This window comes from Colletotrichum orchidophilum (assembly GCF_001831195.1).
Source record: "Colletotrichum orchidophilum strain IMI 309357 chromosome Unknown Scaffold_56.1, whole genome shotgun sequence".
Taxonomy (NCBI): Eukaryota; Fungi; Ascomycota; class Sordariomycetes; order Glomerellales; family Glomerellaceae; genus Colletotrichum; species Colletotrichum orchidophilum.
In genome coordinates this window covers 204,974-219,280 of record NW_019173012.1, presented here as the reverse complement: position 1 = coordinate 219,280, position 14,307 = coordinate 204,974, and the positions used below count along the sequence as shown (strand labels likewise).

Genomic DNA, 14,307 nt, shown 5'->3' with positions numbered 1-14,307 from the left:
GGCGAAACGCTGGGGGGGAGGGTGTGACGACATGCGTAATTCACTTGTGTGCATATTCTCTAAATACCCATCTCTGAGCCTGAAGAAATCCCCATGTCGCGGCCGAGGCGGCAATTTGCCAATCTCGCCGGGCCTCCTCATGCTGTTCCAAAGCGCCAGTTAGCAGGTGGCTTGGCGACTAGCCCCCTGCAATCTGATACTAAATAGGGACTACCCGACGTAGATCCGGCGCGTAGATCCGGCGCGGGGTTTCCTGCGTTTTGCCAGGCGAGGCCGGGACCCGTTAAGTAGCGGGCCCAATGGCCGTGACAGACAAAGATAGAAATGTACTTCTCCATGTACCCATAATCAATTCCCATTCAATTCCCACCTACCGGTTGTTTCATTCCCTGATAAATGCGAGAATGAGAGTCCTCATCATCGGTGCAGGTCTCGGCGGCCTCGCTTGCGCCATTGCGTGTCGAAGAGAGGGTTTCGAGGTGGTGGTTCTCGAGAGGGCGAGTAGTCTGGCTCCGGTAAGCCCACCGTCGTCCCTAAGATAAATCTCGCGCTTTCAGGTTTTATGTACATCGTAGCTAAGAAAGGGCTGTCCACCGTCTCCCAGATTGGCGCAGGTCTCCAATTACCGCCCAACGGAATGAGAATCGCCAGGCAGCTCGGCTACGTCGACAAGCTCCTCCGGTCCGGTGTCGTCCTCGAGGAGGTGGGGTTTTGCCGGTACGCCGACGGCAAGCATCTCCGTGTGCTCCCGACCAAGGCCGCGCAAGCCCGGTACGGCGAACCCTGGATGGTCGTCCACCGGGCCGATTTCCATGCCGTGCTGTGGCAGACGTGCGCGGAGCTTGGCGTGAGTCTCTGTCTGGATATGGATGTCGAGCGTATCGACTTTGAGAACAAGGTTGTTCATCTCGAGGACGGGGATGATATTGCAGGGGATGTGATTATCGGAGCTGATGGTGAGTTTTTTTTTCCTGTGCGCGCGCGTAGGATGCAAATTAGTCCAACCTTTTTTTTAACATTGGATAGGTCTGTGGTCTGTCTGTCGCGACCAGCTTCTTGGTTCGCCTTCGCCTGCTGTCGAGACGGGTGACTTGGCATACCGTGCTACGTTCCCCGTCGGCTATCTCAAAGATCTCGAGGACCCCCGGGTGGACGAGCTCTGCGCCCGGAAGCGGGTCACGATGTGGATGGGACCCGACAGGCACACCGTGTTCTACCCCGTCAGAGGCGGGCGGGAGTTCAACCTCGTGCTCATCAGGCCGGACAATATGCAGGCGGGGGAGAAGCGCACCGAGGGCGACATTGAGGAAATGAGGGAAAGCTACCGCGGATGGGATGAGACGTAAGTTTTGGCTGCTTGAGATGGTGTTTGAGTGAATTGAGTCCCTTTTTTTTCACGGGTAGTTACTAATCCCTTTCCTAGATTAACCAAGCTCATATCATTGATACCGAAAGTACAAAAGTGGAAGCTCTGCACACATCCCGAACTGGAGACATGGACAAAGGTAAGTCTCTGTTTGAAAAAGCAAACACAGAGTCACCTCGCCAGCTACTGACAAGAATTCAGGGCTGCTTCGCCCTCCTGGGCGACTCGTGCCATCCAAGCCTCCCCTACCAAGCGCAAGGCGCAGCCATGGCCGTCGAGGACGGCGCCGTGATCGGGAAGCTCCTGGGCCTCCTCAAGGACGCGGCGGGGCCGGAACACATGCAAGTCCAGGTGCCCGAGGTCCTCAAGCTCTACGAGACGCTTCGGAAAAACCGGACAACGGTCAATGTGCAGGGCGCGACCTCGAATCGGAAATGGTACCACGTGCACGACGGTCCGGAGCAGGAGGCCCGCGATGCGGAGTTGGCGGGCACCCCGCTCAAGGACGGCCTGTCGCCGACGGGGTGGCGGTTGATGGACCCCGACTATGGAATGGAGCTCATGGGGCGAGACACTGTCGCCGAGGCTGTGGAGGCGTTTGAAGAGTGGAAGCAAAGGAGGGCTTAGGGTACTGAAAGAATGACGAGCAAACGCTGATTGATTCTATACATAAAACTGTTCAAGTATGCCTCTCGGTAACGCCGAATCTATGTGACGTAGAAGAACCATCCCAATCGCATATTATAGCACGCGCACGGTAAATTCACTTTTCGCTTCCCCAGTAATATCCTTTCATGATAGTAGCATCGTGACTCATGACGTCTCAGGCATCTCTCGTGTACTCGGACTTTTGGCGCCAAACATGACCATATCTCATAAGAAGCACCGGAATCGGCGCAAGACAGATGCTGAAAGCACCCAGCATCGTGAAGCCCCAACCGTACCCAAAGGTCTGCACCATGGGTCCACTAGCAAGAGGCAAGAAAGTGCCCGCCAGGCATCGCGTCACGATGACGCCGGTCATGGCGGAGGCAGAGTATAAGCCCGCGGCATCGACGACGTAGGCTGAGAGCGGGAGAGAGGCCATCAGGAGGGTGAAGCCGAGCAACGCAACCGACAAGAGGAGGAATCCGACCGGTAGATGGAGCTCCGCGATCCAGCCGTACGCAGTGATGGAGAGGGGTAGGGTGAAGGCTCCAATGATGACGAGCGGGAGACGGTACTCGGGGCGTCCGACGGGGTCGTTGCCGCGAAGCTTCACGTAGATCCTATCGAGACTGAAGTTGCAGACTACTACACTAATAAATGATCCGACACCTGGGTTTGTTAGTATTCAGCGATATCGGGCAAAGGGTTGGAAATACTCACTGAAGGACATGAAGGAGAGACCAGTGAGGGCGGGAGAGAAGCCATAGACGTCCTGGAGAATGACGGGCAAGCTGATGGACATGACGTAGAAGTAGGCGAAAGTGATGCATCCAAAAAACGACAATCCCATGAGCACGTTGGACTTGAACAGAACATGGAAAGGTCGCTTGATCGACTCCCACAGCTTGAGCAGGCTTTTGTGGTCGTCGATCCCGGCAGGGTGAAGCGGTGCCCCGTGTTCGTCCGCATGCTTCGCGGCACGTCGTCTCAAAATGGTCATCTTGTACGTTTCCCGGAAACAGGTGAGGAACAGTATCTCGCACACCGTCGCCAAGCCGGCGCTCATCCAGAGAACCTGTCTCCAGCCCAGGGTCTGGGCAATGGCGCCGCTAATCATCGGACCGACCGCACCGCCGATGAGCGGGGCGAGAGACACTATGCTCATGGCCGAGCCGCGGTTGTCGGGGACAAACATGTCGCCAATGATGGCGGGGTTGAGGACGTTGGAGGCGACGGCGAGACCGGTGAGGCAGCGGGCGCCGATGAGGAGCGGGGTGCTCGTGCTGATGGCGGCGAGGACGGTGGCGATGATGAAGAGGATGTTGGCGGCGTTTATGACGGGGTAGCGGCCGTAAATCTCGGAAAGGGGCGCGATGAGGAGGGGGCCCGCGGCTTCACCGAGCTCCCAGATGGTGACGAGCAGGGCGCTCGCGGGTGAGTTTGTGCCCTCATCCTGGTCTAGATCCTGGATGATGCGGGCGGCGACGGGGACGACTGAAATGCAGGTAAAGGTTCTGGGAAAGGATGTCAGCGCAACGTGATTTCGAGATTTGATGCAAGCAATATGCGGTTTGAAGGTTGTCCATACACGGTGAACGCGGTGAGGGCCAGCAGTGAGACCAGAGTCCACTTGAATGGTGCAGGCCATTCCCTGGGGTTCTCGGGGTCGCCATTGGGGTCAAAGTCGAGCAGGTGCTTCGAGATGTCTTCCTCGCAGAGGGGGTCCTCGACCAGCAAAGGCTGCTCCTCGTCCATGTTTGGCATGTCGTCGAGCGGGAATCTAGTGACCGGATTGTTGAAGGTACTTTGCAATAAAGTTTGGTCAAAGGAAAAAAAGGCAGAGTTGATCAACGGCGGCCGGATAAAAGAACCACTCGACTAAGGTAGTACTTGATTAGGAGCCGGCTAACAAAGCAGCAAGCGCCCTTTGCGTGATTGCCCCACGCCCTTGGCCATTTTTTTTTTTTTTTCCCTGGCGGGACGAAAATTTGAATCGCCCGGAGAGGGTCGGGAAGGTGGCAACGGCGGGGCCGATGCTTGGTAAGGTATCCGTCACACGTGATACCCGCTCACGTGCCGCTGGCCGCTGGCCGTGGCATCTGGATTTCTCTGCGGAAGGTGGCTGATTGCTCATACTGGGCTGCGTCTCTCTGCGAATAATCGCTATGCCGTTATCTCTGGAATTCCTCAAGTGGGATAATACAGCATTGAGGAGGGATGAGGGGTCCAAAAGCCCGACCAGATTGAGTACGGATATTAAGGTACGTATCCTTTCCATCTCCAGATTGGCTCTGTTAATTGGCCAGCGCCGGACCCGCCTAACATCTAATTCGGCCTAGTGCGGGGTCGGCCCTCCGAGTTTGTTCTTCTGGCCGGGCCGGCGGTCTCGGTCAGCGTGAGTTTATGAAGCCACTACCCACCGAAAGGCGCAAATGACATGCCCGGAGCCTGTGATTGGCCATTCTTGGTTTTTTTTAGTCCTGGAATCAGAGCGAGCGGCCGCCGCAGGTTGATGACTGCGATAAAAGGATCGAGGCTCCCCACCTGAAAAATGATGATCTTAAACTCGATATCCTCATAACCAAGTCGGGGATGTGACCTTATAATCCAATTATCACATCAATGCATTCTTGTTTGGACGTAGAGTGCTTGGTAACATGCCAAAACCCTGGCCGACTCGAGATAAAGTGCAAAAACGGGACAATTCTAGATCATCATAGGTATGCTTGTGTACGATGAATAGAGATAAAGTGCTACCAATGCTGAGTACCTTAGAAGCCGTTGTGTTTTAGTGTTTCTACTCTAGCTAGGCACACATGGACAGAGACGTCCAGGGTGAAACCTTGTCGTTACGATGAAGCTTTGACCCAGGTCAGACATCCAACAGTTTAGTCCACGTCCAAAAGGCCGTTGGTATCTAAGACATCTTCCCTGGCCGATTCTATGCCGTCGCTTATATCAAAAGTTCCATCAAGCCCGTTCACATTTTCCTCGCTGGTTTCGTAATAGATATCTGCGACATCATCCTCGTCCTCTTCCCAGATCTGACCCCTGGCCAACTTCCTTTCAAAGATGTCGTTGACAGCGGTCTCGAGAAGGCGGCCAACGAGTGCTTTGTGATCGCGGTCTTCTCTCACCATGCTGTCGATCACTTCCTCCTCTTGTCTGTCGAGTGCTTCACGTTGGCGTCGGATATCATCGAGGTTCGTAAGAGTACGGTTCTCCAAGACGTTCTTGGTAAGCTCCATTGCCTTGATTTTCTCGTCGATTTCGGACATCAACTCTTCCAGCTGAGCAGCACGAGAAACGTCTTGAAGACATTTGGCAACCTTCAATGCGGCCCGCAAGTGCTGGCTTACGCCACGGGCAGTAGTGGGTAGTCTGTGTACAGCCGTATGTCTGAGCTGATGAGTCCGAACGAGGACTTCCTTGATGGATGTGCCGGCCGGCGTCGTCGCATTTGCGGGCAACTTCGGCCCCACCCTCTTGAAGACGTTTGTCCACTTGGTCAGCTCGACCGCCGAAGCACAGTCCCAACCTCGATCCTGGAGGACATGTGGGATCCATTTGTTCGCAAAGTCGAAGCAGCATTCTTCCAGTATTCTCTGGGTGGTTGTAAGAATTGTATGTTGCGTGTTGTAAGGGATATAGGAGGGGTACAGAGAAGGGACACCAGGGTACGGTGGCGGATGTATCAGGGTGCTTCCTAAGGTGTTGTCAGTAAAGTGACGTGTTTGCAGCAGCAACAATCATGACTTACCAGAATCGACATCGCCTACATCTGCCGACTCTTGGGGAAGTGATACAGCATGAACTGAGCTCAATGAATCTTTGACAGGATGGGCTGCGGCAAGAAAATCTTTGAGAATGGATGATGCCCCTTCACCGAGATATGCCCCTCTAGCAATTGCTTTGGGAAGAGACTCAATTTCGTCATCGTCATCGCCTTCCGACTGGCTCATCTCGTTCAAGGCGTTTGCGACCGACCTCACTGCATCGGCTTCTGATGCTTCTCGCTCAGCGTCTCGCTGCGGAGTGCTTTCAAACAGGCTCGGAAATAAGACTTTGGCGCGGAGATCAGATTCGAATGCCCGGTTTTCCAACAGGAATTGCGACATGAGAATGGTCTTTTCCTCGCCAAAGCTCGCAAAGAGCAATGTCAGAGAGCCCCTGTTCTTGATCAGGACCTCTCTGACCTTCTTCTTCTTGCGCAACTGGGCATCGGTGCCGCTGAAGATTGCTCTGCACGCGCAGTACACCCGCTCAAGGTCTTCGTTACTGTAGCTCATGATTGCAAGAGTTTGGAGAAATGTGACAGATACGAGGCAGGTAGAAGAAGCTATTGAATTGGGGGCTGAGCCGTCTTCATATAGATATGGTGCCCAAAAATGCCAGGGGGAGCTGGTTGGAAACCCAACTGCATGTCTTTCTTAGTAGTCGGCCTCCTGCAGCGACCGTCCCAACATGTCACGTGCATGATCAAGAAGTAACCGCGATTGCGACTGCGTCCTTGGTTCCACACATTTTGAAAACGAGGTCTTGGTCCATTGGGCTTCTGTGCATGCCGTATCGTCGCTATAGCAGCCTTACTCATTCAGGAGCAATTTGGACAATTTGACGTCAGGTTGTTTCCTCGTTGGTTCATTTACTTTGTCAACAACGGCCGTATCCAATCACCGTGATACCTAGTCCCGATAAAACCCACAGCGGAATTGCGCAATAAGAATCAGGTCAATATGCACATCAGGTATTTGTGCATGTCTGAGCGGGGTGCTTGGGAACAGAGGTTAAAAGGTCCTCGAATTGGAGTCCAATTACAGATGTACTCAAGGCTGCCGTCAACCATTCTTGCAATGAGTAGGGAAAATCCGTGCAGCTATTGGTCAAGGAATAAAAACAGAAGCTATTTTGTGTCGGAAGTCTTCTGTCCCACACTTGTGAGGTCTATCTATGAGGTGGTTGTGGAAAATACGGGAAGACGAGAGAAAAGTTGAGGCTGGCGAAAACCTACTTAGTCAAGACACAAGTTCTGAACAGCTCGACCACCGAGTAACGCCAAGAAGCCGGTGGCCAACGTCAAAATATTGAAACGAAGGTGGCTTGTATTGTTTGTTCTGCCAATTTCTGGCAAAATGAAACCAATAACTTGCGCCCTTGGGTTGCAGTAGTACCTATTCATTCAAAAAAGAGCGGCCTCGACATTCCTCCCTGAGAATACGAAGAAGCATGAAGATGCTTCCCAAAACATGGCGATGGCTTTGAATGGCATCGCTTCAATGCTTGGAAGTTCAAAGAGATACTGGCCCAGAGAACCCAGAACACGACTGAAAATAACGTCATCACTGCAGCGCTCGACAACATCAACCCAACTCTTGCATCCGCAAACGCCAACGCGACCTCGACTGTTGCCTCGGACACCGCTGTATCGGCACCCAATCTCTCACTTAGTCTCCCAACTTCATTTTATACACGTTGATGACCTTCAGCGACAGCAATGCAAACCTTCAGACTGATCCCGGTACCGATATGGGTACCGACTAATTCGATGGTCTGAGTAGCTGTTCTGCCACACTCCTATGTGGCGAAATCCATTACTCTACTACAACCATGGGAACAGAGGGCCGTTCTGCAGCGAAGAGTCTAGCTCAACGAGTCTCAAGGCTTGCCGACACTACGCGGTTTGGACTTGCATTAGTCAACTGATGAATGAAGGAGAGATTCTAGGTTAAATAACGGATCTTATTCACAAGCTTGGCAAATGGACTTGTCTTCGGTCGCACTCAGGTTTAGTCCAGATGAAAGCAAATGTGTTCGGCGACTGTATCATCGCCTCAACCATACCGATATCCCAGTCCATTTTGAAAGGTTTTATGGTCTTCAATAAGCTCTCTCGAAGCCTTCAAGAACCTGCATCATTGCCCCGAGTTCAACATTGTAAGCAAAAGCGTTGGATGAAGTCCCAAGCACAGTGGGATGTAATGCTTTTGATCCTGACTTGAACATGGACGTTTCTCGCGTGAGTGCATTTAAACGAAATTGACAACCGTGAGCTGTAGACTTAGTCTGTATCTACCTCCTTACTCGCCGGCCTCGACTTCAACAGCCTGCCTGCGTTCAGCGACCACCACAATCCCAGTTCTTTGCCCGGCGTACGATCCCGGTGCCGGAATGTCCTCCCACCAGCTTCCTGCGGCACGAACTCAAGCCTTTGACCTCTAGAGAATTTCCCAATGTGTTCCACACACCGGTCTATCGCCATCTCAAGGCACTTTGTGTACAGCGTATCCTCGTTATCCTCAGGATCGATCTCCGGAAACACCCTGTCCAGCACGTCACCCCCGTCCAGCTCCGGCGTCAACTGGTGCAGCGTCGACGCAACCTTATCCACCGCACCGTCATACAGGGCGAAGAATACGCAGTGGTTGCCTTTATACTCTGGCAAATGACCGGTGTGCATATTGATCATCAGCCCCGCGCGCGCCATTAGCTTCTTGCCAATGTACTTGGTCCCCGAGACGATGGTCAGCTCCGGTTGCCATTTCTCGGTGGCCTCCCATACCGCGCGGCAGTTGACGCTGTCGACGACGAGATCCGGTGCAGGCGAGACGTGGCCTGGCGGCACGAGCTTGTCAAAGTGCGCCGCGCGCCGGACGTCGTGGCCGAAGAAGCCGCGTCTGAGGCCGTGGTACTGCTGCCAGCAAGCGTCAACGACGCGACTCTTCTTCATCAACTGGCGTACTTGACCGTCGCTTGTCTCTTGTACGCAACGGTAGCCGGGGAAAGCCTGGTCTAGGCGATAACGCAGGTAGCGGTGCTGCGGACCGTCGGAACAGACGAGGAGAAGTCTCAATGGAGGCTTCTGGGCCTGGGGACTTGTCAAGGCCGGTCCCGGGCTCGGGGTGTGAGACTGGTAGTTGTTATCAGCGGGAGGCAGCTTGCCGCGGTTGGGGTGGAAGAGAATGTGAACGGGGTCATGTTCGCCCAAGAACGATCGCAAGATCGCGCGGGCCATGCCGGGCGCTTGGGCAAAGCCGCCCGTGTTGTTTCCACCGGTGATGATGAGCTGACCGCCGCTCGCGGTGGGGATCCTCTCGAATACGCCAAGACCCGTCGGTGTGAATGGCCGGACGCAGAACTTGCGGTGCCCGCCGGGGTACATGGCGTTCGGGCCACGGCTTTTCGCGGCGGCGTATCCTTGCGGGAAGTAGATGCGCGCAACCTCCTCCAGCTCGTCGTAGAGAGCCTTCATCTCGGGCGAGTCTGGGTCGGGACGGCCCAAACCGACGTAGCCGTATGCGCCGCCAAAGACGAGTATGTCCTCGCCAGTTTCGCGGTCCTTTGCCACAGTGATGTTGATGTCTTCGACCTTGTGGCCGCGTCTGTGGATCTTGATCGAGTTGCGCATCTTTGGGTCCAGGTTAGGGATCTGCAGCCAGATACCGAGGACGCCTTGGATCAGATTCTCGCAGGCCGTTCCGTGGAGCAGTGAACTGCCGGTCGTGCCGGGGCTCAGGATGAAGTGATCGGCCTTCAGGTCTCCTTTCTGTGATCGCAGAACAGTCACCTCGCCTCCGGAGTTGCGCTGTATACCCTGGACCTCGCAGTCCCAAGTGAACACGGCGCCGAGGCTGGAGATGTGGTCGATCAACTTGGCGACGAACAAGTGAATGTTCACTGTGAAACCGTCCACAATGATACCTCCCGCAAGATGGTCCGTCTCAGCAGCCGAGCGGAAGGCAGGATACGTTTCCAAGAATTGCTTGGCAGAGGGTGCCTCCAGAAGCGCACCGAGTCTCCGATTAAGCTCGACAGACGCATCCAAAGCAACGTCCTCGACGTACAAGCGTATAATGTCTTCGTGGAGTCCCACGTTCTCGAAAAGCTGAGGTTCGTTTTTCATAAGCTCCCTCCAGAGCTTGCCGGACTCAACGTTCACCTCGTGGATATTCTTCTTAAAGGTCGCCGCCATCCAGCCCGGGACACGCTCGAAGGCGCTGACCCAGGCATCCTCAGCGGCGTTGAAATCCTCGGGAGACTTGACGCTCCACCCACCGCCGCGGACGGTCTTGCGAAAGATGGACTGCATGTCTTGGTAGATTTCGCTGTCCTGCTCATTGTAGTTGTCCGCCTCGGTGTTTGTGAACATGCGGGCGTTGTGGCCGCCGCTCGTGACTCCCAGCATAGTCCAGTCTTTGAGCTGGCAGGCCCGTGGGTCGGGGCCTTGGTCCACGATGCGGACCTTGTAGCCATGCTTGGCAAGGAGCTGAGCGGTCATGAGGTTCATGATACCAGCGCCAATGACCAAGACGCTAGTTTGAGTAGTCGACAGACCCTTAGCCTTGGCGTTGGAGCTGACCCGCTGGGTATCAGTATCGGCATGGGCTTTGGCGTAAATCATCTCTGCTTCACGAAGTATGGCTTCTTCCCAGTCTTTGCTTGACAGGCCTTCCGTCTTCTCAGGGAAAGCGGCGATCTGGAATACACGACCCTTTGCAAGCTCCCATAAACGAGGAATAGCTTCGGCGTCTCGCACCAGCATGGACTTGGGGCTATGGCGGACTTGACCCAGCCACTGGTCCATGAGATCGCTGTTGATCTCTTTGCCGTCGCATATCCATACATCCAACTCATCGTGGCTGGATGAAGGCGTGGAAAGATCAGATTGGGGGTCGTGCAAGCTGATGAAAGTGGACTTCTTCGTCCCAGCACGAATTGAAAGAAGATCTGTGGTGACAAGAAACTTCATGGCTGCGTCTGTCGTTTCTTTGATGAATATGCACCAGAGAGAAGATGTTGGACAAAGATAGAAGAAGACATAGGGCTTAGATGATTCGTCTGGACAGAAAGCAAACAATGGTATCTAGACCGACCCTTATATAACACGTCCATAAAACAACCACCGCAGACAGCCCTGCCGCGATATCGTCAGTCAACCTCCACGTAGATCCTCAACGCTTTCTGGGCCACGACTTCGGGGCCTTGAACGAGAGAATTCTGTAGATGCGTGACGCGGGGACAAGACCTCTCGTCAACTTTCCACATCATCCTTGGCATGACTGCAGCACCGTTGTCGAAGCGCATGCAGAAGTACAGTGCCACCCCAAACACGCGGCTAGACTCTCCAAGTCATGTCGTAAATTTTTCGGGTGGCTAGTTCTAAAATTTCAGTCCCGTAGCGGATTTCCACCTGCTTACCGCTTAGCTCGGCGAGTCAAGCCGGAGTCTCAAGTTTTCAACTGCAGGTTAATTGACATTATCCCATCGACTGCGGGATGGCGTCAGTATGTGCACTCTCCAGTCTTCTCTCTAATTGTGTTCCTTTCTGAATCATAGATATAAATGGGATTAGACCGGATAGATTTTAATTCGCTTTTACCCTGTAAAGGCATGTACTGACGTTCTTCCGTAGTCGAATGGATATCAGCAGTATCAGATTTGGCTCGTAAGGACCAAGGTTTCCTCTAAAGCTAAACTGCTAGCTTTCGCCCTTTTGCCAAGCAAAATCGTGTGTCGGATTGCTGTAGTTGATCAATGTACATGGCATACGTTTTAGGTAAAAATTACCGATGTTTTCGTCTCTGTCGAGCACTGCTATCCGTCTGGTGCATTTTTACGAAAACTCTCTGGGTCAGAGGTCCGAGGGGATCCATCTACGACAAGGGCTCATGTCGGGAATGCTTGTTTGCTGCCAAGGCGACGTCAAAAGAGGCATAGTGGGTGATGGTGAATAAGGACATTCCCCTCATTTGTAATTTGCCATGCTGCGGCAGAATTTTCAAGACATCTAAGAGCAGAAACACAGCGCAATACCCCAGGCCACGTCGACGACGCACAGGTGGGAAGTCGTCACGCCCACTCGGAAGACAGTGCCGGTGTTCATGAATCGAATCAAGCCTCAAGGGTCTACAATAGACTCAAGGGTCTTTTGCCAAGTATCCAGTGGGGCGTTTGCGAACAGGGGTTCAACTTACCATTGTATGCAAGGGCAGATCGCCAGAAAACCAGACAAATACCTAGGTAGTTTGAAGAGCATTCAACGAGGTTGACAAGGTACTTGACTCTAGATACCTATATAATTACGTATGGGAACATGGTTGCTGACTGGTTGCGCCGCTTCACGTGGCTAATGCCATTGGTCGCGTTGTGAGTTGACGCCGCGTACGCAATTCCGTATGGATCTCGTGTGATTGCACCTTACATCGGACAGGATACGCGAGCGAGACCGTGTAGCCCAAGTGCACCGTTAGTGACGTGACGGGCCGACCCCTACTTCGTGGCCCTGCTCTGCCGGGGTTGAGCTCCTCTTTTTGCTTAATTTTGTTACTTCCTTGTGCTCTACTTCCAAGAGCGATTTTCGTTGACTCCCTCTCATTGGTGTGGTTGGTTGGGGGAGGATATCGTGAGAGCTAGGGGCCTCTTTTCCTTCTGGGGCTGACTCGAAAATTTTGCTATTTCACATAGAATCTGCCATCAAATCGGTTAAAGTCTCTTTTTCGCTCTTGGTGGCGCACTAAGGAAGTATCTCTCATCCCCCTCTCTTTGTCGGTCTGCTCCATCTTCATTCTCGAAAGAATATACGTCCGTGATTATTAACGCCTCACTAGGTGTCTGGCTCGACAAGGATCCCCATCTGCCTTTTGCTCCAGTCGGCAGCATGGCAAACCCGCAACAAGAAGTCGACCCGCCCGACTGGAGAGGACCAGACGACCCAGACTGCCCTTACAACTGGCCGTTGTGGAAGCGCATCTACAGCACCAGCATTCCGGCTTTCCTCTGCGTCAATGTGTAAGAGCAAAGATTCTCCCAAGTCAAGGCTCTGATTAACTCAACTTACTCAGGTCCTTTGCGTCTTCCGTCTATACCTCCGGCGCCAACGACGTGTCTGAAAAGTTTGGCGTCTCGAACACGGCGTCTCTACTCGGTCTGTCTCTGTTCCTCTGGGCCCTCGGTCTCGGTGCCATCATTGCGGCACCCGTGAGTGAATACTATGGCCGCAGGATCGTCTACCTCAGCACCGTCCCAGTCTTTGGACTATTCATCCTGGGCTCGGGACTGGCGCAGAACTTTACGACACTGATTGTTTGCCGCTTCTTTGCCGGCTTCTTTGGAAGTGCCGTCGTCTCTGTTGGTGGCGGGACCAATGCCGATCTCTGGCCGCCTGCATTGGCGGGATTCGTCTATCCCTTCTACTTTGTATCCCCGTTCCTCGGACCGGCTTTTGGTAAGGAAACGTGTATTCCGTTGTTCCCATCTTCACCTCATTCTGACTGCAACTCCCAGGGCCTGTGATTGGGGGCTTCCTTGCCGAAAAGAAGGGCTTTCGATGGCTTGAATGGGTCGTCCTCTTCATGGTAGCCTTCAACTACCTGTATGCCCTCCCACAATTCGAGACCTACAAGAAGACCATTCTCCAGAAGCGTATGCGCGCCGAGAAGCAGTCTGATGCGCCTCGAGCGGACGCGCCCAAGGTCGCCCTTCCCTCGAGCGCGATCCTCCAACGCATCATTCTCAAGCCCTTCAAGATGCTCTTCGCTGAGTCAATTGTGCTCTTCATGACTATATACATGGCCTTCAACTTTGCCGTCTTTTACAGCTTCTTCGCAGCGTTCCCCTACGTCTTTGGAGGACGGTATGGCTTTACCCCAGGTCAACAGGGTCTCACCTTCATCTCCATCGCGCTGGGCTGCGTCATTGGCTTTCTAGCTGTAGTCTACATTGACCGCAAGACATATCCGGCGCTGGAGGCCAAATACGGCGTCGGTGCGGTGCCCCCGGAATACCGCCTCTACGGCGCCATGGTCGGCTGCGCACTCAACCCGGCCAGTCTGTTCTGGTTCGGATGGACAGCCGATGCGGGTGTGTACTGGCTAAGTCCGGTTATAGCCTCCGTACCGTTTGCCGTGGGTAACATCATGGTTTACAGTAGCGGTGCGCTGTACATAATGAACTCCTATGGCTCGTTGCACGGCGCGAGCGCTCTCAGTGCCAACAGCCTTTTGAGATATGCGGGCGGGGGTGCGTTCCCGCTGTTCACGGTGCAAATGTTCTCTTCCATGGGAATTGGATGGGCCAGCAGCCTGTTAGGATTTGTCTCGGTCGTTTTGGTGCCGGTTCCATGGGTATTGTACAAGTACGGGAGCCGAATCAGGGCTCATAGTCAGTATATCTCGATCAAAGAGCCGGCGTCAGGCAACCAGACTTCATTGGAGGAGATGACGAGCGAGGATACGGAAAGTTGATGGAGTGACAGACTAAGATAGTCTTGGAAACACGTTAGACCCATAGAGAAGTGG

General features: G+C 53.7%; 5 protein-coding genes across 5 annotated transcripts; 2 read left to right on the top strand and 3 right to left on the bottom strand.

The window, feature by feature from the left end:
* Window positions 1-404: 404 nt before the first annotated feature.
* CORC01_07182 (uncharacterized protein) lies at window positions 405-1,993 on the top strand (the record flags this gene model as incomplete). The annotated part of the gene is made up of 5 exons (XM_022618820.1): window positions 405-515; window positions 581-956; window positions 1,027-1,342; window positions 1,424-1,505; window positions 1,568-1,993. The coding sequence occupies 5 exons, from the start codon at window positions 405-407 to the stop codon at window positions 1,991-1,993; spliced, it is 1,311 nt and encodes a 436-aa protein (XP_022474720.1).
* A 196-nt stretch (window positions 1,994-2,189) lies between these two features.
* On the bottom strand, window positions 2,190-3,769 carry CORC01_07181 (major facilitator superfamily transporter; the record flags this gene model as incomplete). The annotated part of the gene is made up of 3 exons (XM_022618819.1): window positions 2,190-2,683; window positions 2,735-3,528; window positions 3,603-3,769. The coding sequence occupies 3 exons, from the start codon at window positions 3,767-3,769 to the stop codon at window positions 2,190-2,192; spliced, it is 1,455 nt and encodes a 484-aa protein (XP_022474719.1).
* A 1,133-nt stretch (window positions 3,770-4,902) lies between these two features.
* CORC01_07180 (uncharacterized protein) lies at window positions 4,903-6,303 on the bottom strand (the record flags this gene model as incomplete). The annotated part of the gene is made up of 2 exons (XM_022618818.1): window positions 4,903-5,720; window positions 5,775-6,303. The coding sequence occupies 2 exons, from the start codon at window positions 6,301-6,303 to the stop codon at window positions 4,903-4,905; spliced, it is 1,347 nt and encodes a 448-aa protein (XP_022474718.1).
* A 1,769-nt stretch (window positions 6,304-8,072) lies between these two features.
* CORC01_07179 (uncharacterized protein) lies at window positions 8,073-10,760 on the bottom strand (the record flags this gene model as incomplete). Its single annotated transcript, XM_022618817.1, has 1 exon — window positions 8,073-10,760. One exon carries the CDS (start codon window positions 10,758-10,760, stop codon window positions 8,073-8,075), a length of 2,688 nt encoding a protein of 895 aa, XP_022474717.1.
* A 1,908-nt stretch (window positions 10,761-12,668) lies between these two features.
* Window positions 12,669-14,253, top strand: CORC01_07178 (major facilitator superfamily transporter; the record flags this gene model as incomplete). Its single annotated transcript, XM_022618816.1, has 3 exons — window positions 12,669-12,799; window positions 12,853-13,235; window positions 13,295-14,253. The coding sequence occupies 3 exons, from the start codon at window positions 12,669-12,671 to the stop codon at window positions 14,251-14,253; spliced, it is 1,473 nt and encodes a 490-aa protein (XP_022474716.1).
* Window positions 14,254-14,307: the final 54 nt, after the last annotated feature.